The sequence below is a fragment of the Procambarus clarkii genome, chromosome 26, assembly GCF_040958095.1.
Source record: "Procambarus clarkii isolate CNS0578487 chromosome 26, FALCON_Pclarkii_2.0, whole genome shotgun sequence".
Classification (NCBI taxonomy): Eukaryota; Metazoa; Arthropoda; class Malacostraca; order Decapoda; family Cambaridae; genus Procambarus; species Procambarus clarkii.
This window is the reverse complement of record NC_091175.1, coordinates 22436723-22463505: the sequence shown is the minus strand read 5'-3', so window position 1 is coordinate 22463505 and position 26783 is coordinate 22436723. Positions and strand designations below refer to the sequence as shown.

Genomic DNA, 26783 nt, shown 5'->3' with positions numbered 1-26783 from the left:
TTTACCCCGTTCTCATCAACAATAACCAAATGATTCATTCCATATAGCCATCAAACCCCCCATGCTTATGAATTGCAAGCGCTGTACACACGATTCACAACTCATGACGCTGGAACATTTCTCGAACACTGCTTCGTTGACGACCTCTGCTCGAATCACAACGCTGTAAATGCTTCACCCGCGTACTACAAATACTAATTTAGGCAACCGAACCTAAACACCCAACCTCAGCTAACTTACGCCTAAATGTGCTAATATATAATAACAGTAATTTATGATGAAATTCCAGTTTTGGAAGTCCGTCTGGCTCAATGGTCAAGAGCCGAGTCCCAGCTAAGGTGTCCTGGGTAGGTTATCTTGAGGTTATCTTGAGATGATTCCGGGCCTTAGTGTCCCCGCGGTCCAGTCCTCGACCAGGCCTCCACCCCCAGGAAGCAGCCCGTAGCAGCTGTCTAACTCCCAGGTACCTATTTACTGCTAGGTGAACATAGGCATCAGGGTGAAAGAGAAATATTTTTGCCTATTTGTCTCCGCCTCCACCGGGAATCGAACCCGGAACCTCAGGACTACGAATCCGAAGCGCTGTCCACCCAGCTGTCAGGCGCCAGCGAGTACACCCGCTCTCTGGTGACGGGCAATGTTTATGAGGAATTACACAACATGTTGTAAGTGTTTATTTCTTCATCCATCACGTAAAGACCCGCTTGCTTAAGTGCTTATTTATGCAGTTCTAATTAGTGGGTAAAAACATTTGTTTCATTACTAACAAATATTGCAATGATAAAATTTGTGTGTATAATTTAATTTTATATTATTTTTCCAGTGAGAAGAGTCTTTACCGAAGCTTAAATTTGTATTTTTTCTCGGGCTTTCAACTGTTGTATTGAAGTCTACGTCGCTTTCGGCTCACAATCGTGAGACCCGGGTTCAATCTCCGGGCAAGATAGAAACGGTTTGACACACTTTCATTCACATGCCTCTGTTCATCTACCACAAAAATAGATACCCGGGAGTTAGGCGGCTGTTGCAGGTTGCAAGACAGTGAAGGGCAGTAAATTACCTTAGGGAAGACCTGTATAGGCCTATGCAAAGGCTTAATCTCCCCCTAATAACTGAATTGCAATTATTACTAAATATAAGAAATATTTCGTATTAAGCAGGACACTGATAATAGAGTTTTTTTATGTAAACTACCACAGTGAAAGTACGAGAGATGCTGAGCTCAGGTGCTGGGAGCTTACGTCCCCAGCAGCGGGAGGGGACGCCATCCCAGGACCCGGAACTTGCTCACTTGGTCGTGGAGGCCTTCTTGTCCCCGCGTGGAGTGGTCGTCTGGCTCAATGGTCAAGAGGTGAGTCCTGGCTCAGGTGAGTACTGGGTACACTCGCTCTCTGGTGAGTACTGGGTACACTCGCTCTCTGGTAAGTCCTGGGTACACTCGCTCTCTGGTGAGTACTGGGTACACTCGCTCTCTGGTGAGTACTGGGTACACTCGCTCTCTGGTGAGTACTGGGTACACTCGCTCTCTGGCGAGTCCTGAGTACACTCGCTCTCTGGTGAGTCCTGAGTACACTCGCTCTCTGGCGAGTCCTGAGTACACTCGCTCTCTGGTGAGTCCTGAATACACTCGCTCTCTGGTGAGTCCTGAGTACACTCGCTCTCTGGTGAGTCCTGAGTACACTCGCTCTCTGGTGAGTACTGGGTACACCAGCTCTCTGGTGAGTACTGGGTACACTCGCTCTCTGGTGAGTACTGGGTACACTCGCTCTCTGGTGAGTACCGGGTACACCCGCTCTCTGGTGAGTACTGGGTACACCCGCTCTCAGGTGAGTCTTGGATACCCCAGCTCTCTGGTGAGTACTGGGTACACTCGCTCTCTGGTGAGTCCTGGGTACACCAGCTCTCTGGTGAGTACCGGGTACACCCGCTCTCTGGTGAGTCCTGGGTACACCAGCTCTCTGGTGAGTACCGGGTACACTCGCTCTCTGGTGAGTCCTGAGTACACTCGCTCTCTGGTGAGTACTGGGTACACTCGCTCTCTGGTGAGTCCTGAGTACACTCGCTCTCTGGTGAGTCCTGAGTACACTCGCTCTCTGGTGAGTACTGGGTACACTCGCTCTCTGGTGAGTACTGGGTACACTCGCTCTCTGGTGAGTCCTGAGTACACTCGCTCTCTGGTGAGTACTGGGTACACTCGCTCTCTGGTGAGTACTGGGTACACTCGCTCTCTGGTGAGTCCTGAGTACACTCGCTCTCTGGTGAGTACTGGGTACACCAGCTCTCTGGTGAGTACTGGGTACACTCGCTCTCTGGTGAGTACTGGGTACACTCGCTCTCTGGTGAGTACTGGGTACACTCGCTCTCTGGTGAGTACTGGGTACACTCGCTCTCTGGTGAGTACTGGGTACACTCGCTCTCTGGTGAGTACTGGGTACACTCGCTCTCTGGTGAGTACTGGGTACACTCGCTCTCTGGTGAGTACTGGGTACACCAGCTCTCTGGTGAGTACTGGGTACACTCGCTCTCTGGTGAGTACTGGGTACACCAGCTCTCTGGTGAGTACTGGGTACACTCGCTCTCTGGTGAGTACTGGGTACACCAGCTCTCTGGTGAGTACTGGGTACACTCGCTCTCTGGTGAGTACTGGGTACACTCGCTCTCTGGTGAGTACTGGGTACACTCGCTCTCTGGTGAGTACTGGGTACACCAGCTCTCTGGTGAGTACTGGGTACACTCGCTCTCTGGTGAGTACTGGGTACACTCGCTCTCTGGTGAGTACTGGGTACACTCGCTCTCTGGTGAGTACTGGGTACACCAGCTCTCTGGTGAGTACTGGGTACACCAGCTCTCTGGTGAGTCCTGAGTACACTCGCTCTCTGGTGAGTACTGGGTACACCAGCTCTCTGGTGAGTACTGGGTACACTCGCTCTCTGGTGAGTACTGGGTACACTCGCTCTCTGGTGAGTACTGGGTACACTCGCTCTCTGGTGAGTACTGGGTACACTCGCTCTCTGGTGAGTACTGGGTACACTCGCTCTCTGGTGAGTACTGGGTACACTCGCTCTCTGGTGAGTACTGGGTACACTCGCTCTCTGGTGAGTACTGGGTACACTCGCTCTCTGGTGAGTACTGGGTACACCAGCTCTCTGGTGAGTACTGGGTACACCAGCTCTCTGGTGAGTACTGGGTACACCAGCTCTCTGGTGAGTACTGGGTACACTCGCTCTCTGGTGAGTACTGGGTACACCAGCTCTCTGGTGAGTACTGGGTACACTCGCTCTCTGGTGAGTACTGGGTACACTCGCTCTCTGGTGAGTACTGGGTACACTCGCTCTCTGGTGAGTCCTGAGTACACTCGCTCTCTGGTGAGTCCTGAGTACACTCGCTCTCTGGTGAGTCCTGAGTACACTCGCTCTCTGGTGAGTACTGGGTACACCAGCTCTCTGGTGAGTACTGGGTACACTCGCTCTCTGGTGAGTACTGGGTACACCAGCTCTCTGGTGAGTACTGGGTACACTCGCTCTCTGGTGAGTACTGGGTACACTCGCTCTCTGGTGAGTACCGGGTACACCCGCTCTCTGGTGAGTACCGGGTACACTCGCTCTCTGGTGAGTCCTGGGTACACCAGCTCTCTGGTGAGTACCGGGTACACCCGCTCTCTGGTGAGTACTGGGTACACTCGCTCTCTGGTGAGTACCGGGTACACTCGCTCTCTGGCGAGTCCTGGGTACACTCGCTCTCTGGTGAGTACCGGGTACACTCGCTCTCTGGTGAGTACCGGGTACACCCGCTCTCTGGTGAGTCCTGGGTACACTCGCTCTCTGGTGAGTACCGGGTACACTCGCTCTCTGGTGAGTCCTGGGTACACTCGCTCTCTGGTGAGTACCGGGTACACTCGCTCTCTGGTGAGTCCTGGGTACACTCGCTCTCTGGTGAGTACCGGGTACACCCGCTCTCAGGTGAGTCTTGGATACCCCAGCTCTCTGGTGAGTCCCGTATATGAGAACGGGCTGTGTTAGAAAAGATAGGGCTTACCGATCCTTCTCATCCAGGTATACAGAGTGGTGAACAAGACCCACGAGTGGACCCAGAGGCCAGCCCGACTCCACGCTGGGGTTCACCTCCTGACGCTGCACCAGAACTCCGGCAAGGTGATGCGGGCCGACACCTACCTGACGTGGCAGCCGGAGAACAGCAGACAACTGCGGGAGGCGATCGTGGATGCTACTGATGGCCGACTCCTCCTCCTCCTGGGCACGGTAAAGACCAGTCACCTTATATTCAAAACACCCCAGCAATACCAACAGTGTTGCAGGGAGCTGTAGATGATCTTTTAGTTACTGTAATGTGTTTAACATCTCTTCGTGAGAAAGTAAAAAAATAATTTTAGGTTATTCTCATCATATTTTCTCGTGGGAAATACTCTGTACTCGATGAGGAAAGACATACATACTGAACATTCAGTACAGTGTTTCCGATTATATCCGATTATGAAATGAGTTTAATTTCTTTTATGCAGTAACAGACATTTAAACTTGGAAAATTGTTCTCAGTATGATAAAAAATTTTGTCACAACTTTGCATCACTAAATGAATGTGCTATATGAACCCCAACACACATTGAAAAGTAAGGCTCATTGTGGATCATTATCAGTGATGCAGGAAGGACCGAATCGTTATTTCCTTTATATTTAGAGGTGTGTGTTGGGTGTGTAACAGTCAGCCATGTTATTGTGACTTACTGTCTGCAAATGTTCAGTGTCATCATCGACAAAGAATATTATGGATCTATGAGGTCTGTGAGGCAAGATACACTCTCTTCTATATCGTCTTTTCCTTGTCATCTCTTCTCCTGACGACGTCGCAGCCGGAGTTCACCATGTACATGGGACAGGAGGTGGTGGAGCTGCTGGTCTCCCAGGGCTCACAGTTCGTCAACCGCCTGGCGAAGGGCGAGTCCTGGTGCCTGCTGGTGCAGAAGGGTGTGGGTGTCCTGCACGAAGTCCTCACAACCGTTCAAAGCAGTGTAGGGGGTGACGGTGACAACGACGCGGCTCCTACCAGCCTCCTGCTGGTGGTTCCCTTGAAACAAGGTGCGAGAGAATGAGTGTTTTTTGGCCTCGGCGTTTTTACTAAGCCAGAATACTATACCTTTGGTAACGTTATGCTTTCGGCAAGATACTAAGGCCTGGTCCGTTATCTAACCTAACCTAACCTTCCAGGTGGAGGGTGTGGGTGGTATGGCGAGGCGGGGCTGCAGGAGAGGGCCGCCTTCTGTGACACTTATGACGGTTATGGTGACTTCTGCACCTGTCACCACCCGCCCTGGTCGCCCCTCCCACAACACCCAGTAAGATATTGCTCCTATTGTCCAACTTACAAAACATGTTATATAACAAGGAAAGAAATTCCGTATTGTGTCTTGCGGAATTTTGGTTAACATGTAATGCTGTAATACTTTAAAATGTTACAATTGGTTGTTGTAAGGTATGCGGACTAATAGTGTTGTGTATGAGGTGGAGTACGAGATGAAGGAGGTGATCCCTGTGGCCATAGTGACAGCTCGCCGGCTGCCCCACGTCCTGCGTCAGGTGGGGCAGGTGTGGGCCAGCCCCGGCGGCACCAACACACCCATCACCATCTTTGTCGACGGCCACAACCCCGAGGCCCAGGCGCTGGCTGCCCTCCTCCACCTCCCTCTAGTCCAACACCACAATCCCGCCTCCAAGGGTGAGTACTCTCTAACGTTTGCCTGTACTCAGCTTGGAACAAGGTAAAATAATTGCCAGGAGAAAGTCCTAAGCTGGAATATGTATTGAACTCGTCAAGGGGATTGCAGCCCCTAACTGACCGGGTTCGAATCCTTCAGGGGTCAAAAGTTTTCTGATGCATGTTGGCTTGAGGACCACTCAAGCTTAACGAACGAATGTTACTCATGCGGCCTCAGTATGATGAAGTGATTTGATGAAATATATGTGCCCAAAATTGTCACGAGAGCTGTATTGGGTTATCGGGTATTGGGTTAAAAGTCAGACGACTTTCAAATACTTTTGTATAGTCTGTTGGCAGAGTGGTTACAGTGCTGGACTCGCCAAGGGGCATGGAGGCCCTGATTTACCAGGCTCGAATCCTTCATGGGTCAAGAGTTTTCTGAAATATATAATATTTATGTATGTTGTTGAATATGACCGAAAGGGTTAGATTGATAATTCTAACACGAATCTTCTCAATATTTCTTACGTTTTTCTTCACTGTCGAGGGTAATTGAAAAATTAACTCTCCAAAGTTCATTTTCACATTTTCTTTATGGCCTGACGTCTTGAAGCGTTTCGCAAGAGACTTCTTGCATTTTGAAAGACAATTTTACATACTCTGTTTCATGCCTATATTCGATTTTGGGTGAGGTGATATGACAAATGTTTTTGGGTGAGGTGACAGAACACAAATCAATGGGTAAAGACAATTTTACATACTCAGAACACGAATTAATGCGGACATTGCGTGTTTTCTCTTCTTGCTTCTGTGTTGGTTCTGGGTCTTGAAGTGGGTCTTTTGTGTTAATTGCTAGTGTTGACTTTTTGATGTGTAGGACCTTACTGATGTCGAGTCTCCTGTTGTTGCTGTATCTATCGATAATTTCTGAGTTGTTTGTTAAAATTTCTCTGGTGATGGTCTGGTTGTGTGAGGAGATTATTACTCCTTAATGGAGCCCTGTTGTTTGGGAATTGTTAATCGCCTAGAAAGAGATGTTGTTGTTGACTCAATATATAGGCAAGACGTTGTTCTTGCCTATATACTGAGATCTTTGGGGCTGACAGTTCCCAAGTGGGCATGTGAAGCCATAGACGACGTTGGTTTCCTTCATGGCATTCTGTTTGGTATCTGGAGAGTTCTTTATGAGTAGGTTGGCAATTTTCTTATTTTTGTAGTAAATTGTCAATTGTATCTTCTGATTTTTGTCTGTAGGGATAACGTTCCTATTAATATCTTTCAGGACACTTTCCGCCACTTTATAAGCAATCAAAATGAAATTCCTGTAAAACAGTCTAATAGGGGGTACAAGTTTTGCGTTAGTTGACTCTTTAGAGGTTGCATGGCGTTTCACTTTTTTATTAATGACGTCTTCAACATAACCGTTAGAGAAGCTATTGTTGACTAGGACCTGCCTTTCCCTACAGAGTTCTTCGTCGACCTGCTTCCAACCAGAGCTGTGAGTGAGAGCCCGGTTAATGTAAGCGTTGACAACACTCCTCTTGTACCTGTCTGGGCAGTCACTATTGGCATTAAGGCACATTCCTATGTTCGTTCCCTTAGTGTAGACTGTAGTGTGGAAGCCACTATTCCTTTCCGTGACTGTTACATCTGGAAAGGGCTGCTTCCCTTCACTCTCTATCTCGAAAGTGAAACTTGACACCGAATTTTGCTCGAATGCCTCCTTCAGTTGCTGCAAACGTCTGACATCAGGTACCTGCATAAAAATGTCATCATCGTACCTACAGTATATGGCGGGTTTCAAGTCCATGTCAACTAAGACCCTCTGCTCTATGGTGCCCATGTAGAAGTTTGCAAACAGGACACCTAGGGGAGAATCCATGGCGATTCTATCTACTTGCTCATATATGTGCCCATCGGGACTCAAGAAGGGTGCCTCTTTAGTGCAGACTTCGAGTAACTAATTCAGTATGCTCTCTGGAATGTCTAGAGGGGTGCAAGCCGGATCACGATACTCTGTCTATCATCATCCTGACTGTTTCGTCCACAGGCACGTTGGTAAACAGTGACTCCACATCCAGAGAGGTTATTATCCCTGTGGCCCATGCTCCCCGCAGTAAGTCAATGAATTCCTTTGGAGATTTCAGGATAAAAGCACATGGCACATTAGGAGTCAGCAAGCAATTGAGTCGCTTAGCCAGTCTGTATGTGGGTGTGGGTATTTAGCTGATGATTGGCCGAAGTGGGTTTCCAGGCTTGTGGGTCTTGACATTCCGATATGCGTAACCAGGTTTGTATTCCCCGATAACCTTTGGTAGGTGGAGTCCGGATTTCTTGGCGTTCATAGTTTCAATCAATCTATTTACCTTTGTTTTAAATTTGGCTGTAGTTACCCACTTCGGCCAAACAATCCCTTCTCATCACCTTCTCTCCCTTCTCCTCACCCTCTCTCACTTCCCTTCACTTGTTTCTCCTCGTCTTGATCACTGTTACGGACACTATGGGTCGCAACCGGGTTCTTTGATGTGGAACAAAAGTACTAGTATCCGACCCCAAGTCGGTAGTCGCTTTCAAGGTGTAGGCTTGGTAATGCAAGTAATAAAAATGGGAGTTGAACTGAACACAACACTTCATCCTTTATCAATATATTCACGTAACTTATTACCACTTTCCCATCACCTTAATTAGAAAATATAAAATGCTATAATATTACTACACATAAATATTTACATGTGTCGCTCTCACATAGGACACTAAGCATTCTTCGATGCTAACGTGATGCAGCCTTTGTCAACTGCCGTGTTTCCTCAATACACAGTACCGTCCTCAACCAGTACTGGGAAACACCAACGAGTCTACCCTTGCCATGGGCCAACCTACCGACAGTATCAATAAGTGCCTCTTGTGAATGCCCACAATCACTCTCCAGCCAAGTGCTGGCAGAAAACTTCAGCTACGCGCTGCTGGGCCTCTACACGGACAAATCATTCTGCTCACTTAGTCCTCTACACGGACAATACATCATTCTGCTCACTTAGTCGTCAAGCAGAATGATGTAGAGAGAGATTAGGCTGCCCAGGGTAGACTGCTTGTCTCCGTACCACTGCAGCCCTACGTCGCCTCTGCGGATACAGACACGTCATCAGTAAACTGACCGGCACTGGTGAATCTAAGAAATACCACTTACTGACTCTGGCATTGACATAAAGCTCATATCAACAGATGGCGCTGATTTCTAGTCGCCACCTCACCAGAGGTCAGCCACAGCGACTCCTGGCTGACCAAGGCAGGAATCTTGAGCCTTTTTTTGCAGGTATTACACAGCCACCACCAGATGGCATTGTCTACATTACGCCCGATACTGTGGGGGTTAGGGAGCAGACTCACAGATGGCGCTGAGGTCGCTACTCCATACTCCGACGATGTAGTCGGGTTTGTAACAATCACTATTCTATTTCATAGGTTCCTCGACCAGGATCAACGAGCACATTAAGTTCGCTCTGAAGACGGTGTTTGAGATCTACAACACAGCCAATCTCTCCATCATCTTGGAAGACGATCTCCAGCTTGCCCCAGATTTTATTCCGTACGTATTAGTTTACGCTCACAGTATACACGGGACATACACAATGAAAGGACTAGATAATAGATACATTATGTATCTATTATATAATATTGAGGCCATTTAATGGGATCGAACAGGCGTCCCTGGACTTCCCAAGCACATGCACTACCGACTGAACCATGGTGACATGAAAAGTATCTCATCATGAGTCAGTGGGTATTGAATATGTTCGGGGTGTTCATAGATACGGGTTCGATCCCGTTAAATGAACTAAGGTATATTATATATATTTAAAATTACAGGTCAAATAAATTTTTTTATATGTCTAATTATATAAATAACATATTACTGCTTATTATTTATCTCCCAAGCTCTTTTTTTCTTCTCCTCTGGTTATCACCCTCTCTTTCTTGCCCGAGTGGCCGGTAGAGAGGCTCAAGAACATACAAGTAGAAGTAGTCATCCAACAGTCTCAGGAGACTATGGAGTTGCGCTCTGGTTGTCGGTCTGGAGTGGCCTCTCCAGGGGGCAAAGTCAGGGTAACTTGTTGGCCATATATTGGTTAGAATATATATTTGCTGCGTGACACCTTGATGCACTGTTTCTTAAGTCCCCAGCCATCAGGTACCTTCAAGATGTCTTCCCTAAGCTGTCTTAAGCAAAGGTCAAAGCAAATTTTGAGGGAAATAATAACAATTTTCTATACTTTGGAGAAGCTACACAAGGTAGGCATAAGCAATCAGAAAATAACACTACAGAGGGATAACATTTTTGTGCTAAATGTTATTTGTTCAGTGGTATAGTCTCTTTCTTCCTTATCCTCATTATTCTTCCTCCTTCTTAATCCTATTTCTTCTTCTTCCTCTTCCTCCTCCTATTTCCATCTTTTTCTTACATCTACAGCACCAGGAAGGTATAATGTTATTATTTCGTCGTCATAACACATGTATATTTGGCCAGGTATTTCCACCAGACGGCGCCACTACTCAAGTCCGACCCTTATCTATTGTTCGTGAATGCCTTCAACTACAACTCTTACGATCACACCGCCTACGACCCCCGGAGGCTCTACCGGGCCCACGGCATCCCGGGGTATGGCTGGATGACCACCCGTCAGGGAGCAGCGGATATGCTGGCTAACTGGGTCCCCAACACCAAGGTGAGCTCTTCGTCTAGTGAGCTTTGGCGAAGCAAACAGCTGGCTATCAGCAAATTGCAATCTGGTTCTGTGAAAACATAGCCAACATGTCAAGATGGTGACTGGAGCCACGAGCAGCCAGCTGGCCACCCGTATGACGCTGCCAGCTGAGCCCCACCTCCCAACTCTGCTAACATAACCCCTCACTTTTACTGCCGCCCGCGACAGAGAGACGCCGTGTGGGACTGGTGGGTGCGAGCCAGGGTGATGGGCAGCCGGGACATGCTGCTGCCGGAGGTGCCCAGGACCAGGCACATGGGCGGGGGCGGCACCCACGTCTCGGGCTTCGACCAGCTCTTCTATTCCTCCCAGCCTCTCAACAACCTCACCAGTGTCACCCTCGACGTCGAAAGGTAAGGTAAACAATATAATATATGATATACATTCTTATTTCCCCATTGTTAACGAAGGTGCCTGACCAAATTTTCTTTCAGATATTTAAAGCTTTCTATATTTAGCTATGCCTCTCAAACTAATATATATATATATATATATATATATATATATTCTATATTCTTAGGCTTTCTATATATAGACACTAGCCCCTCAAACTTTCTAAGGCTAAAAAAACAATATAATTATCAACATGACATTACTGAGAGAGGTAAAGAAGCTGTAATGAAGGGTAGTGATGACATCCATGGTCTTGACAGTGCTGAAGAAGCCAACTATGAGTACCACATCCTGCAGGAGATGAGATCTGCCCAGGTGGTCACCCTCACACAGCATCCCTGCGAGGTCACCCCTCTCCCGACCCACCAGGTGAGTGCCCCCCTAAGCAGGTGACCCCTGACACCAGATGAGTCATTCCGTACACACACACACCATGAAGGAGGTTCACAATAGGTCAATATTTCACAATAGGTCAATATTCACAATAGGTCAATATTCACAATAGGTCAATATTCCACAATAGGTCAATATTTCCAATAGGTCAATATTCACAATAGGTCAATATTCACAATAGGTCAATATTCCACAATAGGTCAATATTTCCAATAGGTCAATATTCACAATAGGTCAATATTTCACAATGTCACAAAGGTTTACAGGTCATGGAGCAAGTAACACCTGACTCATGTGTTATATTCACCAGGTTCATCACCATTATTCTGGAAATGTTAAACCAAACTGTTAAATAAACCTACTAAAATTTATCAACAATGTTATATAAAGTGTGAAAAATATAGCCTATCCCTTCCCTTCCCTCCGTCTCGTGCTTTCTCCCCTAACTCTTTTGTTTTCTCTCCTTCCTCTCATGTTTTCTCTTTTCCCTCTCCTACTTTCTCCCCCCTTCCCTCTCCTCTTCTGTTTTCTCTACTACCTTTTCTGTTTTCTCTCCTCCCTCTTCTCTTTTCTCTCCTCCCTCTTCTACTTTCTCTCTTCTCTCTTTTGCTTTGTCTCCTCCCTCTTCTGCTTTCTATCCTCCCTCTTTTGCTTTCTCCCCCTCCCCTTTTGTGTTTTCTCCCCACCTTCCCCAGTTCCCTCCCCTGCCTCTTCCACCCCCCCCCGCCACCCCCCACTCACAGCTCTACCCCTCACCCCACAGACCAACACCACCTTCCTCCTCTACATTCACCAGCCGGACGAGAACAAGCAGTTCACGTCGTACCAGGTGATTGCCCTGGTGAGTACCTCGTCCTCTCATCTAATACGTCACATTTCTCTACATAATCAACTAATCCGTTAAAAAATACGACGTATTTGTACACATTTAACCACCGTAATATTGCCGCTTTCCCCCTATGCATCGGCCTCGATGGGTTAGGTGGGATGCTTGGGTTTGTGCGCTTCTGGTTAGGCAAAACAGTTGCATTTTTTACGTTTCTCGTTAGGTAAAAACAGTTTATTTTTTTACGGAGTGGCAAAGTGACAGACCGGGAAGATCTTAAGGAAGGAGAGGTACCTCTTTGCCTCAACCTGTCCTCACGCTTAATGCACAGTAATTTTCAAGTTATCGACCACTGCGTCAAAATTCCGGTGCTTTAGTGAAATAAAACCACTTTAAAACTGACGCTTCTCAAACTGTGTGACCTGGCTAGATAGGCAAGAAAGCAACACTTTCTCACGATTTGACATGCGTCAAATTTAAAGTAGATTTAGTTTACTAAAGCGCCGGAATTTTGACGCAGTGGTCAACAGCGTCCAAAGAGTGATGCATTAAATGGAGAAAGAGTCGTAAAAGACAAAGAATTAGAGAGTAGATGGGAAAAATAGAGTTTCCCGTCTGGCAGTCTGCGTGGACATCTTCAACAGGAAACTAGATTATTTCCTCCAAGGAGTGCCGGACCAACCGCGCTGTGGTGGGTATGTGGGCCTGCGGGCCGCTCCAAGCAACAGCCTGGTGGACCAAACTCTCACAAGTCAAGCCTGGTCCTCGGGCCCGGGTTTGGAGAGTAGAAGAACTCCCAGAACCACATCGACCAGGTATGAACCAGAGAGGGAAGGACTGAAGTTTGAGAGAAAGTATGGAAGTTTCAACTTCATTCTCTCAAACTTGAGAAACTGAAGTTTGAGTTTGAAGTTTTGCTAGAGGGAGCAAAATCGTCTCACTTCTTGTATATGGGGACTACATTATAGCCGTCTTCCAATTTTTTTACAGTTGTCTATTTACCAGTGATATGTTATGCATCATTGAGAGTGGTAGGCACAATCCTTCTGCTCCTTCTTTTAGTATCTATGGCGAGATATCGTCTGGGGCTATACAGTCTTTGCCACATCCAACTCAAACAACTGCTTCCTTACCTCCACATTTTTCATCTTAAAGTCCTCCAGTGGTGCTTCGTTAGTCACTTTCTTAGTTCAGGAACATCTCCTTGCTCTATTGTGAAGGCTTCCTGGTGTTTTTTACTAAGTTCCTCGCACACTTCCTTGTCATTTATAGTGAACCTGTCTGCCCCTATCCCCAGTTTCATTATCTGTTCCTTCACTGTTGATTTCCTTCTGATGTGGCTGTGTAGCAATTCAGGTTGAGTCTTTGCCTTACCTGCTATGTCATTTTCGACTGATACAAACTTATCTGGTGCCTCCCTACACTTCTGCGTGATGTAATCTATACACAAACACACATCCATGGTGTGTGTGTGTGTGTGTGTGTGTGTGTGTGTGTGTATTCACCTATTTGTTTTCACCTATTTGTGCTTGCGGGGGTTGAGCTCTGCTCTTTCGGCCCGCCTCTCAACTGTTACTAACTAATATTTTTTTCACACACATCCCCAGGAAGCAGCTCGTAACAGCTGTCTAACTCCGAGGTACCTATTTACTGCTAGGTAACAGGGGCATCAAGGTGAAAGAAACTCTGCCCATTTTGTTTCTCAAAATTCTTGTTTTGTGTGTGTGTGTGTGTGTGTGTGTGTGTGTGTGTGTGTGTGTGTGTGTGTGTGTGTGTGTGTGTGTGTGTGTGTGTGTGTGTATGCGTGTATGTGTGTGAGTGTGTGTGTGTGTAACATACGTGTTTTTTTGCCTGGGTGTTCATATGTTCTATAATAAAATACCTTTAAACATAACAATAACTCCACTTGATCATTCTCTTCCCGTCCCGGCCGCCTGCGACCAGTGTCTGGGCATCAACGACAGAGACATCCACGAGAACTTGAGAATGATGGTCACCTTTCCCTTCTTCGGTAACCGCGTGTATCTGGTCGCCTGCCCCAACTCCCCTTACTGGTGAGTGGCACTCTGTGGGCCTCCCAAACCCATTCGGTATTAATATGTTGAATCAATTATCATTAGTACACATCCCACGCATATGAAAAGGGGTTAGGTGACGACGTTTCGACCGTCACTGGATCATTGTGAAAATACACGACGGACCGAAACGTCGTCAGTTTCAGTTCGCATGTGTGGGTTATTTTTCAGTCATGTTATCGTAGATTATTCTCTGCAAAGTTATTATTATTCATAACACTTCCAGCAGCTGTTATTGCCACTATTATTGCTATAAATTATAACTAATATATATATATATATATATATATATATATATATATATATATATATATATATATATATATATATATAATATATATATATATGTATGTATATTTTGGTAGCAGTATTTCTTGTAAACATATGTTGTTAAATATGACCGAAAAAGTAAGATTAATAATTCTAACACGAATTTTCTCAATATTTCTTATGTTTCTTTTTTACTGTCGACGGTAATTGAAAAATCAATTCTCCAAAATTCATTTTTATTTCTAGTCTGACGCGACGCTTGGCTTGAACGCGTTTCGTAATAACTTATTACATTTTCAAAGACTTTAGTTTACACACACACAACTGTAACCTGAAAACACTAAACAGAGTTTTACTTATGCTAAACACTTAAACAGCTTGTCTTATATACTCGCATTTGGGTGAGGTGATATGTTGCAACACTTTTGAATGAGGTGAACAAACTTTTGACCAACATAAGACAGAACACGGAACATTGGGTATTAATTGGATAAATGAGAGGGAAGAAACTGCAAAGGGCATATTGGCCCATACTTCCTCTTGATGCTTCTATATTGGTACGGAGTCTTGAAGTGGGTAGAATGAAGTGTTGTACATTAATTGGCTGTTGATTGCTGGTGTTGACTTTTTGATGTGTAGTGCCTCGCAGATGTCAAGCCGCCTGCTATCGCTGTATCTATCGATGATTTCTGGGTTGTTTGTTTGCCAACAAACAACACAGAAATCATCGATAGATACAGCGTTTGATTGTTTGTCAACAAACAACACAGAAATCATCGATAGATACAGCGATAGCAGGCGGCTCGACATCTGCGAGGCACTACACATCAAAAAGTCAACACCAGCAATCAACAGCCCATTAATGCACAACTATATTCTACCCACTTCAAGACTCCGAACCAATATAGAAGCATCAAGAGGAAGTATGGGCCAATAGGCCCTTTGCAGTTACTTCCATTCTTATGCTCTCATATCCAATTAATACCCATTGTTCTGTGTTCTGTCTTGTGTTTGTCACAAGTTTGTTCACCTCATCCAAAACTGTTGTACCATATCACCTCACCCAAATGCGAGTATAAATATAGAAGCAAATGGCGTGTTTACAGGTTACAGTTGTGTGTGTGTAAACTAAAGTCTTTGAAAATGTAATAGGTAATTACAAAACGCGTTCAGGCATCGCGTCAGACTAGAAATAAAAATGAATTTTGGAGAATTGATTTTTCAATTACCATTGACAGTAAAAAGAAACATAAGAAATATTGAGAAAATTCGTGTTAGAATTATTAATCTTACTTTTTCGGTCATATTTAACAACATTATATATATATATATATATATATATATATATATATATATATATATATATATATATATATATATATATATATATATATATATATATATATATATGACAGTGTCAGACCACGGAGGAAAATTGAAACAGGAATTTCCTTAAGTACTTTTGTATATTAATACATCTTCAGAAGGACTCCTTCTGAAGATGTATTAATATACGAAAGTACTTAAGGAAATTCCTGTTTCAATTTTCCTCCGTGGTCTGACACTGTCACATTTTTAATCACGTGTATATTTTTCGTGATTTACACACACACACACACACACACACACACACACACACACACACACAAATATATATATATACAGGACTGATATGTAATAATCATTCGATGAATTTATACAAAAATTTGTTACACCCTCAGCAGTCTCATTCCCAACACACTGTTCTAACAATATATAGATCTGACTCCAATAGGACTCAAAATGCCTGTCAATAAGCCATCTCCTTTGTAGACAGTAGTTTTTGTAGACATATATATATATATATATATATATATATATATATATATATATATATATATATATATATATATATATATATATATATATATGTCGTACCTAATAGCCAGAACGCACTTCTCAGCCTACTATTCAAGGCCCGATTTGCCTAATAAGCCAAGTTTTCATGAATTAATGTTTTTTCGTCTACCTAACCTACCTAACCTAACCTAACCTAGCTTTTTTTGGCTACCTAACCTAACCTTACCTATAAATATAGGTTAGGTTAGGTTAGGTAGGGTTGGTTAGGTTCGGTCATATATCTACGTTAATTTTAACTCCAATAAAACAAATTGACCTCATACATAGAGAAAAGGGTTGCTTTATCATTTCATAAGAAAAAAATTATAGTAAATATAATAATTCAGGAAAACTTGGCTTATTAGGCAAATCGGGCCTTGAATAGTAGGCTGAGAAGTGAGTTCTGGCTACTAGGTACGACATATATATATATATATATATATATATATATATATATATATATATATATATATATATATATATATATATATATATATGCGGAAAATCCACAGAGAAATATGAAATGAGGTGAACGTTTCGGCTTTGTTAAAGCCTTTGTCAACACCAGACTGACAATATAGAAGCATCAAGAGGAAGTATGGGCCAATAGGCCCTTTGCAGTTACTTCCATTCAGTCTGTCTGGTGTTGACAAAGGCTTTAACAAAGCCGAAACGTTCACCTCATTTCATATTTCTCTGTGGATTTTCCGCATAAAATGATCAGTGTTTTGTGATCGTCAATTGCATATATATATATATATATATATATATATATATATATATATATATATATATATATATATATATATATATATATATATATATATATATATGATAACCATCTTTGTAACCCATATGTAACTCCTTTTTTGTAACAAAGTTCAAATAAAGTAAATATATATGTGTACATACAAAAGAATGGGGGTGGTAGGAGAAGATAATATTAGGTGTTCAGTGAGAAACCACAAGGTCTCCTCTGAATACTTTTTATTTTCTTCTCCGAGGCTATGGGTCCCCACATTGGCACCAGAGGTGGTACCCTCACTAACTTTTTAACTTTATATATATATATATATATATATATATATATATATATATATATATATATATATATATATATATATATATAGCATAAATGAGCATAAATGACAAATTAAATTCCTAACTCACTCTCTTGACACTCTCATACCTCACAGGGATATATTACACTGACATATTCCATTTCTCAGAGTATACACACTGTGAGTTTACTTTAAGTGTGGACTATGTTCACTACTACAGTATACTTACTGGTTGGTTTGTAAGCCTAAATAGTCCTCCAGAGATTGATAGGCCTTAAGTTCAACACCAAACTTGCTGGTCGGGTCAATAAGCTACTGTGGTGGTCTTATTAACCCTCCAGGAGTTTGCCTTCAAAGATCAACATTAAAGCTAAGCCATCACGTAGTTAAGACTCAAGGTTGTGTGGTCTCCCTACAGCCAGCCTCCGCACCCCGGCGTGGTCTACAGGGGCAGCCAGGACGACCTTCAATACGCCCAAGATAACCCTTTCCTCAGACCGTCACTAAGGGTCAACTACGCCATCAGGATTCCTGGGCAGGATCCCCAGCAGGAGTTCACCTTGCACAATCGTCAGGTGGTGGATTACACCATAGGTGATTGACGAACTATCAAGTGCTAACCCGAAGATAATCTTAAAACCAATAATTTATGAAAAAACTATATCGAAAAGTGTGTGTGTGTATGTATAGTGACTGTGTATGTATACTGTATGCATATGAATACTATGTATATATGGAGAGGGGGGGATCTGCTGCATGGGTATCAGCTTCTCCCCCATATCAACCTACCCTGGCTTTAGGCCCTGGAGAGGCCACTCCAGACCGACGACCAGAGCACATCTCATAGTCTCCTGAGACTGATGGATGCCTACCTTTTTACTACTATGTATGTTGAGCTGAAATATGTGTTGCTTTCAAGAGAACAACTGACGAATCTGGTATTTTATCCCAAATATTAAATTCAACTTTTATGTTTAGGATCAGCGAAACACTACCCCCCCCCCCCCTTCCTCCCTCTTTTTTTCTGCACGGATATTCCCATGCGGGGTTCGAGCCTCTGACTGGCCCGCAACGTTACCCAAGTTGGCATCATGTATACCACAGTGGGTGACATTTCGTGCCGACACCTCCCGCCTCCAATAGGGTCCGAAACCTGTTCCGTTTGCGGAACAGTTTCGGAACTAGTGACGTCACTAGTCTTATGTGTTACTAGTCTTATGCTAGTCACTAGTCTTATGCGTCACTAGTGTTATGCACACACCTTGTGCATAACATATATAAAACAGAAAACTTTTATCTCTTATTTTGGTTAGATTAGGTTAAATTGGATTAGGTTAGATTAGGTTGAGTGGGTTTATTTAAAGAATACCAATGATGTGGCCAAACCAATCTTTTGTGAGGTCTTAAACCCTACTTCCCTCAGCATCTCAACGACTAATCCGGATTAGTCGTTGAGATGTAAGTCTGATCCTAATCACACACTCAGACCTTGACAAAGCACTCAGGAGAGTGCGAAAGACTGTGTGTAAATCTTTACATTAATTTCACAAATACACAAGTGTGGGGTTTTATCCTATCTTATTATGTCTGTGAGGAAGACATAACCATTACTTATATTATTATTATTATATTATTATTATTATTATTATTATTATTATTATTATTATTATTATTTTAATATCAGGAGCAATAAAGTCGCGTGCAGAGAAAATGTTTTTATTAATACTATTCCTTATTACTGATGGCGGCCTAACCCACAATTATACACTGAGGAGTTAGTGTAAAAATTAGGTTGAACTAATATTGAATGAGTGTGATGACCAAACGATACATCAGAAAATAGAGAAACGACGACGTTTCGGTCGTCGTGTACGACCTGGACCATTATCAAGTCGTGTCAAGGGTCCAGGACGGGACCGAAACGTCGTCGTCTCTTCTGGTGTGTGGGTTGGTCATCATATCTTCAACCAGGTTATTGTGAACTCATCGTATTGTATTATTGTCGTAACTCATTGTTGTGTCTGCATACAGTATTCGGGCCGGGCTTGGGGGAGTAGAAGAACTCCCAGAACCCCATCAAGCACTATGTGTAGTTCTAGGAATACAGGATATTCCCTTGAGTAAATTGAAAAGTTAATGTTTGAGCTCACATACATGAGTAAAAATTTAGAAATGAGTAACACTTAAAAAATCCAAATCTGGATATGACACACTTTGATAAACTTTCGTGTATATAACTGCTCAATATAGCAAAATAACAGGATTATACACTATTGACAAGTCCATGTCTAGTTACAACAATAATCTCTGCCGAAACTTCTACTATTGTGTGGGATGTGGCATCAAATCCTCAGGCAGCAACACCAAAAATCTAAAAATCTAAAACTCAAATCTAAATCAGTTGACAAGAGAATCACATCATTCTGGTCTAGCTCATATAATAGTTTACACCTGAAAATGTAAACAAAAATTCCATAAGTAAATACAAATATTTTAACATGTTCTATCAATTAAAAGTTTTTGATAATTGAAGAAAATCCATACTATTCTCAAACTAGATTAGCATCACACCTCTGCTGGTGACGGCCCCTCATGATGGGGAGTTTTTATTCACTGTCTTGACACCTCGCCTTGAAAAACAGGCTCATCGACATTTGTTCCGCTGCCCCTATCGTCAATGAACACGAATGTATGTGCAGCATACCTGGAGAGAGTTTCGAGAGTTCATCTACTCCCTGAGCCCGGCCTGAGGCCAGGCTCAACTTGTGATAACTTGTTCCAACAGGCTGTTTGCTTGGAGCAGCCCGCATCACTACAACCCGGTTGATCAGCAGCAGTCCAGTCCAGTGGAAGACCAATATGACCTCACTGGTCTTGTTAGTCATAAGACAGAGATAAAGACCGCAAGGAAGTCAAGATCATGGGGGCTCTCTCGTTGTGTCAGCGGCCCCACACACTGAAGAACCACAACTGCTTAGACCTAATGACAGCTATTAAGATGACCCGGAGGGAGGGTTAGGAGGTGTTGTGCGTGACTGAGGCCAAACTTGTCATGGGGGTGAAGACACTTTTGAAGAGTACTAAGCTGTAGATATATCATCTTCATCATCTTCATCCTCATCATCTGCAGGACCAGTACACAACACTGTCCCCCCCCCCACCCTAAAGTACCGGACGGCTGCTCCCGGCCCACCAACACAAGTCGTCAACCATAACCAATAACATACACACACTTCGATATAATACACATTCACAATCAACTCCTGGGGCCAGATTCACGACGCAGTTACGCAAGCACTTACGAACGTGTACATCTTTCCGTAATCTTTGACGGCTTTGGTTACATTTATTAAACAGTTTACAAGCATGAAAACTTGCCAATCAACTGTTGTTATTGTTATAAACAGCCTCCTGGTGCTTCGGTGCTCATTAACTGTTTAATAATTGTAAACAAAGCCGCCAAAGATTGAGAAAAGATGTACAGGTTCGTAAGTGCTTGGGTAACTGCTTCGTGAATCTGGCCCAGAAAGCACAACTGTTAACACAGCACAAGACCCAACGTGGCGAATCACAGTCAGGGCTAATTTTAGGATATACATCGCCAAGTTTCCCGCAGGTTGGCGCAGGTTTCCTGGAGCTATACTCAAGCATACAAGGAACCTCTCACTGAGCAAGACGCAGTGACCGTTTCGACCAGTGTTGAAACCATCGTTCGGCTACAAGAATTAAAGCTTCACTTGCTGCTCGGAAAATATACAAACAGCTTTCTCGATCACTTATATTGGTGTATTAGATAATGGTATTGTACATAGCAAAATACTCGACTATTATTCAACTCGGCAAGTTTATATACACGACATAATGCCTCGGATATGATAGACTCGTGTGTATAGTATATGTTTCTCTCACAAAATGCCAAATGGTTGTAAATAACATTGCTACTTTGTTGATAATAATCAGGGTTGCAATATTCTACCAAGTGCCCAGCATCACCCCCCACCTAGTGCCCAGCATCACCCCCCACCAAGTGCCCAGCATCACCCCCACCAAGTGCCCAGCATCACCCCCCACCAAGTGCCCAGCATCACCCCCCACCAAGTGCCCAGCATCACCCCCCACCAAGTGCCCAGCATCACCCCCCACCAAGTGCCCAGCATCACCCCCACCAAGTGCCCAGCATCACCCCCACCAAGTGCCCGCATCACCCCCCACCAAGTGCCCAGCATCACCCCCCACCAAGTGCCCGGCATCACCCCCCACCAAGTGCCCAGCATCACCCCCCACCAAGTGCCCAGCATCAACGCCCCACCAAGTGCCCGGCATCAACGCCCCACCAAGTGCCCGGCATCACCCCCCACCAAGTGCCCAGCATCACCCCCACCAAGTGCCCAGCATCATCCCCACCAAGTGCCCGGCATCACCCCCACCAAGTGCCCGGCATCACCCCCCACCAAGTGCCCAGCATCACCCCCACCAAGTGCCCAGCATCACCCCCACCAAGTGCCCGGCATCACCCCCCACCAAGTGCCCGGCATCAACGCCCCACCAAGTGCCCAGCATCACCCCCACCAAGTGCCCGGCAACACCCCCACCAAGTGCCCAGCATCAACGCCCCACCAAGTGCCCAGCATCACCCCCCACCAAGTGCCCAGCATCAACGCCCCACCAAGTGCCCGGCATCAACCCCCCACCAAGTGCCCGGCATCACCCCCCACCAAGTGCCCAGCATCACCCCCACAAAGTGCCCAGCATCACCCCCCACCAAGTGCCCAGCATCACCCCCACCAAGTGCCCAGCATCACTCCCACCAAGTGCCCAGCATCACCCCCACCAAGTGCCCGCATCACCCCCCACCAAGTGCCCAGCATCACCCCCACCAAGTGCCCAGCATCACCCCCACCAAGTGCCCGCATCACCCCCCACCAAGTGCCCAGCATCACCCCCACCAAGTGCCCAGCATCACCCCCCACCAAGTGCCCGCATCACCCCCCACCAAGTGCCCAGCATCACCCCCACCAAGTGCCCAGCATCACCCCCACCAAGTGCCCGCATCACCCCCCACCAAGTGCCCAGCATCACCCCCACCAAGTGCCCAGCATCACCCCCACCAAGTGCCCAGCATCACCCCCACCAAGTGCCCAGTATCACCCCCACCAAGTGCCCAGCATCACCCCCACCAAGTGCCCAGCATCACCCCCACCAAGTGCCCGCATCACCCCCCACCAAGTGCCCAGCATCACCCCCACCAAGTGCCCAGCATCAACCACCCACCAAGTGCCCAGCATCACCCCCACCAAGTGCCCAGCATCACCCCCCACCAAGTGCCCAGCATCACCCCCCACCAAGTGCCCAGCATCAACGCCCCACCAAGTGCCCGGCATCAACGCCCCACCAAGTGCCCGGCATCACCCCCCACCAAGTGCCCAGCATCACCCCCACCAAGTGCCCAGCATCACCCCCCACCAAGTGCCCAGCATCACCCCCCACCAAGTGCCCAGCATCACCCCCCACCAAGTGCCCAGCATCAACGCCCCACCAAGTGCCCGGCATCAACCCCCCACCAAGTGCCCGGCATCACCCCCCACCAAGTGCCCAGCATCACCCCCCACCAAGTGCCCAGCATCACCCCCACCAAGTGCCAAGCATCACCCCCCACCAAGTGCCCAGCATCACCCCCCACCAAGTGCCCAGCATCACCCCCCACCAAGTGCCCAGCATCACCCCCACCAAGTGCCCAGCATCACCCCCCACCAAGTGCCCAGCATCACCCCCCACCAAGTGCCCGGCATCACCCCCACCAAGTGCCCGGCATCAACGCCCCACCAAGTGCCCGGCATCAACGCCCCACCAAGTGCCCAGCATCACCCCCCACCAAGTGCCCAGCATCACCCCCCACCAAGTGCCCGGCATCACCCCCACCAAGTGCCCGGCATCACCCCCCACCAAGTGCCCAGCATCAACCCCCACCAAGTGCCCAGCATCAACGCCCCACCAAGTGCCCGGCATCAACGCCCCACCAAGTGCCCGGCATCACCCCCCACCAAGTGCCCAGCATCAACCCCCACCAAGTGCCCAGCATCAACGCCCCACCAAGTGCCCGGCATCAACGCCCCACCAAGTGCCCGGCATCAACCCCCACCAAGTGCCCGGCATCAACCACCCACCAAGTGCCCGGCATCAACCCCCACCAAGTGCCCAGCATCAACCACCCACCAAGTGCCCAGCATCAACCACCCACCAAGTGCCCGGCATCAACCACCCACCAAGTGCCCGGCATCAACCACCCACCAAGTGCCCGGCATCACCCCCACTAAGTGCCCGGCATCAACCCCCCACCAAGTGCCCAGCATCAACGCCCCACCAAGTGCCCGGCATCAACCACCCACCAAGTGCCCAGCATCAACCCCCACCAAGTGCCCGGCATCAACCACCCACCAAGTGCCCGGCATCAACCACCCACCAAGTGCCCGACATCAACCACCCACCAAGTGCCCGGCATCAACCCCCCACCAAGTGCCCAGCATCAACCCCCCACCAAGTGCCCGGCATCAACGCCCCACCAAGTGCCCGGCATCAACCACCCACCAAGTGCCCGGCATCAACGCCCCACCAAGTGCCCGGCATCAACGCCCCACCAAGTGCCCGGCATCAACCACCCACCAAGTGCCCAGCATCAACCACCCACCAAGTGCCCAGCATCAACCACCCACCAAGTGCCCGGCATCAACGCCCCACTAAGTGCCCGGCATCAACCACCCACCAAGTGCCCGGCATCAACCACCCACCAAGTGCCCGGCATCAACCACCCACCAAGTGCCCGGCATCAACCCCCACCAAGTGCCCGGCATCAACCACCCACCAAGTGCCCGGCATCAACCACCCACCAAGTGCCCGGCATCAACCACCCACCAAGTGCCCGGCATCAACGCCCCACCAAGTGCCCGGCATCAACCACCCACCAAGTGCCCGGCATCAACCACCCACCAAGTGCCCGGCATCAACCAGCCACCAAGTGCCCGGCATCAACCACCACCAAGTGCCCAGCATCACCCCCACTAAGTGCCCAGCATCACCCCCACTAAGTGCCCAGCATCAACGCCCCATCAAGTGCCCGGCATCACCCCCCACCAAGTGCCCAGCATCAACCACCCACTAAGTGCCCGGCATCAACCCCCACCAAGTGCCCGGCATCAACCGCCCACCAAGTGCCCGGCATCAACCCCCACCAAGTGCCCGGCATCAACCCCCACCAAGTGCCCGGCATCAACCACCCACCAAGTGCCCGGCATCAACCACCCACCAAGTGCCCGGCATCAACGCCCCACCAAGTGCCCGGCATCACCCCCCCACCAAGTGCCCGGCATTAACGCCCCACCAAGTGCCCAGCAACAACGCCCCACTAAGTGCCCAGCATCAGCGCCCCACCAAGTGCCCAGCATCAACCACCCACCAAGTGCCCAGCATCAACCACCCACCAAGTGCCCGGCATCAACCACCCACCAAGTGCCCAGCATCAACCCCCACCAAGTGCCCAGCATCTCCCCCCACCAAGTGCCCAACATCAACCACCCACCAAGTGCCCAGCATCACCCCCCACCAAGTGCCCAGCATCAACCACCCACCAAGTGCCCGGCATCAACCCCCACCAAGTGCCCAGCATCAACCACCCACCAAGTGCCCAGCATCACCCCCCACCAAGTGCCCAGCATCAACCACCCACCAAGTGCCCGGCATCAACCACCCACCAAGTGCCCAGCATCAACCACCCACCAAGTGCCCAGCATCAACCCCCACCAAGTGCCCGGCATCAACCCCCCATCAAGTGCCCGGCATCAACCCCCCACCAAGTGCCCGGCATCAACCACCCACCAAGTGCCCGGCATCAACCACCCACCAAGTGCCCGGCATCAACCCCCCACCAAGTGCCCGGCATCAACCCCCCACCAAGTGCCCGGCATCAACCCCCCACCAAGTGCCCGGCATCAACCACCCACCAAGTGCCCGGCATCAACCACCCACCAAGTACCCGGCATCAACGCCCCACCAAGTGCCCGGCATCAACCACCGACCAAGTGCCCGGCATCAACCACCCACCAAGTGCCCGGCATCAACCACCCACCAAGTGCCCATCATCAACCACCCACCAAGTGCCCGGCATCAACGCCCAACCAAGTGCCCGGCATCAACCACCCACCAAGTGCCCATCATCAACCACCCACCAAGTGCCCGGCATCAACCACCCACCAAGTGCCCGGCATCAACCACCCACCAAGTGCCTGGCATCAAGCACCCACCAAGTGCCCGGCATCAACGCCCCACCAAGTGCCCGGCATCAACGCCCCACCAAGTGCCCGGCATCAACCACCCACCAAGTGCCCGGCATCAACCACCCACCAAGTGCCCGGCATCAACCACCCACCAAGTGCCCGGCATCAACGCCCCACCAAGTGCCCGGCATCAACCACCCACCAAGTGCCCGGCATCAACCACCCACCAAGTGCCCGGCATCAACCACCCACCAAGTGCCCGGCATCAACCACTCACCAAGTGCCCGGCATCAACCACCCACCAAGTGCCCGGCATCAACCACCCACCAAGTGCCCGGCATCAACCACCCACCAAGTGCCCGGCATCAACCACTCACCAAGTGCCCGGCATCAACCACCCACCAAGTGCCCGGCATCAACCACCCACCAAGTGCCCGGCATCAACCACCCACCAAGTGCCCGGCATCAACCACCCACCAAGTGCCCGGCATCAACCACCCACCAAGTGCCCGGCATCAACCACTCACCAAGTGCCCGGCATCAACCCCCACCAAGTGCCCGGCATCAACCCCCACCAAGTGCCCGGCATCAACCACCCACCAAGTGCCCGGCATCAACCACCCACCAAGTGCCCGGCATCAACCACCCACCAAGTGCCCGGCATCAACCACCCACCAAGTGCCCGGCATCAACCACTCACCAAGTGCCCGGCATCAACCCCCACCAAGTGCCCGGCATCAACCCCCACCAAGTGCCCGGCATCAACCCCCACCAAGTGCCCGGCATCAACCCCCACCAAGTGCCCGGCATCAACCACCCACCAAGTGCCCGGCATCAACCACCCACCAAGTGCCCGGCATCAACCCCCACCAAGTGCCCGGCATCAACCCCCACCAAGTGCCCGGCATCAACCCCCACCAAGTACCCGGCATCAACCACTCACCAAGTGCCCAGCATCAACCACCCACCAAGTGCCCGGCATCAACCCCCACCAAGTACCCGGCATCAACCACCCACCAAGTGCCCGGCATCAACGCCCCACCAAGTGCCCGGCATCAACCACCCACCAAGTGCCCGGCATCAACGCCCCACCAAGTGCCCGGCATCAACCACCCACCAAGTACCCGGCATCAACCACCCACCAA

At 48.0% G+C, this 26783-nt stretch overlaps 2 protein-coding genes across 2 annotated transcripts; one reads left to right on the top strand and one right to left on the bottom strand.

The window, feature by feature from the left end:
* Window positions 1-1344: 1344 nt before the first annotated feature.
* Window positions 1345-4844, bottom strand: LOC138368832 (paternally-expressed gene 3 protein-like). Its single transcript, XM_069331538.1, has 3 exons — window positions 4743-4844; window positions 4178-4319; window positions 1345-4010 (listed from the first exon to the last, which is right to left on the bottom strand). The coding sequence occupies exons 1-3, from the start codon at window positions 4842-4844 to the stop codon at window positions 1345-1347; spliced, it is 2910 nt and encodes a 969-aa protein (XP_069187639.1).
* A 35-nt stretch (window positions 4845-4879) lies between these two features.
* On the top strand, window positions 4880-11613 carry LOC123756899 (protein O-linked-mannose beta-1,2-N-acetylglucosaminyltransferase 1-like). The gene is made up of 7 exons (XM_045740309.2): window positions 4880-5093; window positions 5488-5730; window positions 9175-9298; window positions 10238-10436; window positions 10644-10828; window positions 11078-11237; window positions 11572-11613. Exons 1-7 carry the CDS (start codon window positions 4880-4882, stop codon window positions 11611-11613), a joined length of 1167 nt encoding a protein of 388 aa, XP_045596265.2.
* Window positions 11614-26783: the final 15170 nt, after the last annotated feature.

Excerpts from the sequence above, each read along its gene's own strand:
- LOC138368832 (XM_069331538.1), bottom strand. The coding sequence starts at position 4,844 with ATGACAAGGAAAAGACGATATAGAAGAGAGTGTATCTTGCCTCACAGA. Across the intron at positions 4,320-4,742 it reads ACACTGAACATTTGCAGACA|CTCCCTGCAACACTGTTGGT; the intron begins GTAAGTCACAAT and ends GATCATCTACAG. Across the intron at positions 4,011-4,177 it reads TGCTGTTCTCCGGCTGCCAC|CCCGTTCTCATATACGGGAC; the intron begins GTCAGGTAGGTG and ends TTTCTAACACAG.
- LOC123756899 (XM_045740309.2), top strand. The coding sequence starts at position 4,880 with ATGTACATGGGACAGGAGGTGGTGGAGCTGCTGGTCTCCCAGGGCTCA. Across the intron at positions 5,094-5,487 it reads GGTGGTTCCCTTGAAACAAG|GTATGCGGACTAATAGTGTT; the intron begins GTGCGAGAGAAT and ends GGTTGTTGTAAG. Across the intron at positions 5,731-9,174 it reads CCACAATCCCGCCTCCAAGG|GTTCCTCGACCAGGATCAAC; the intron begins GTGAGTACTCTC and ends TCTATTTCATAG.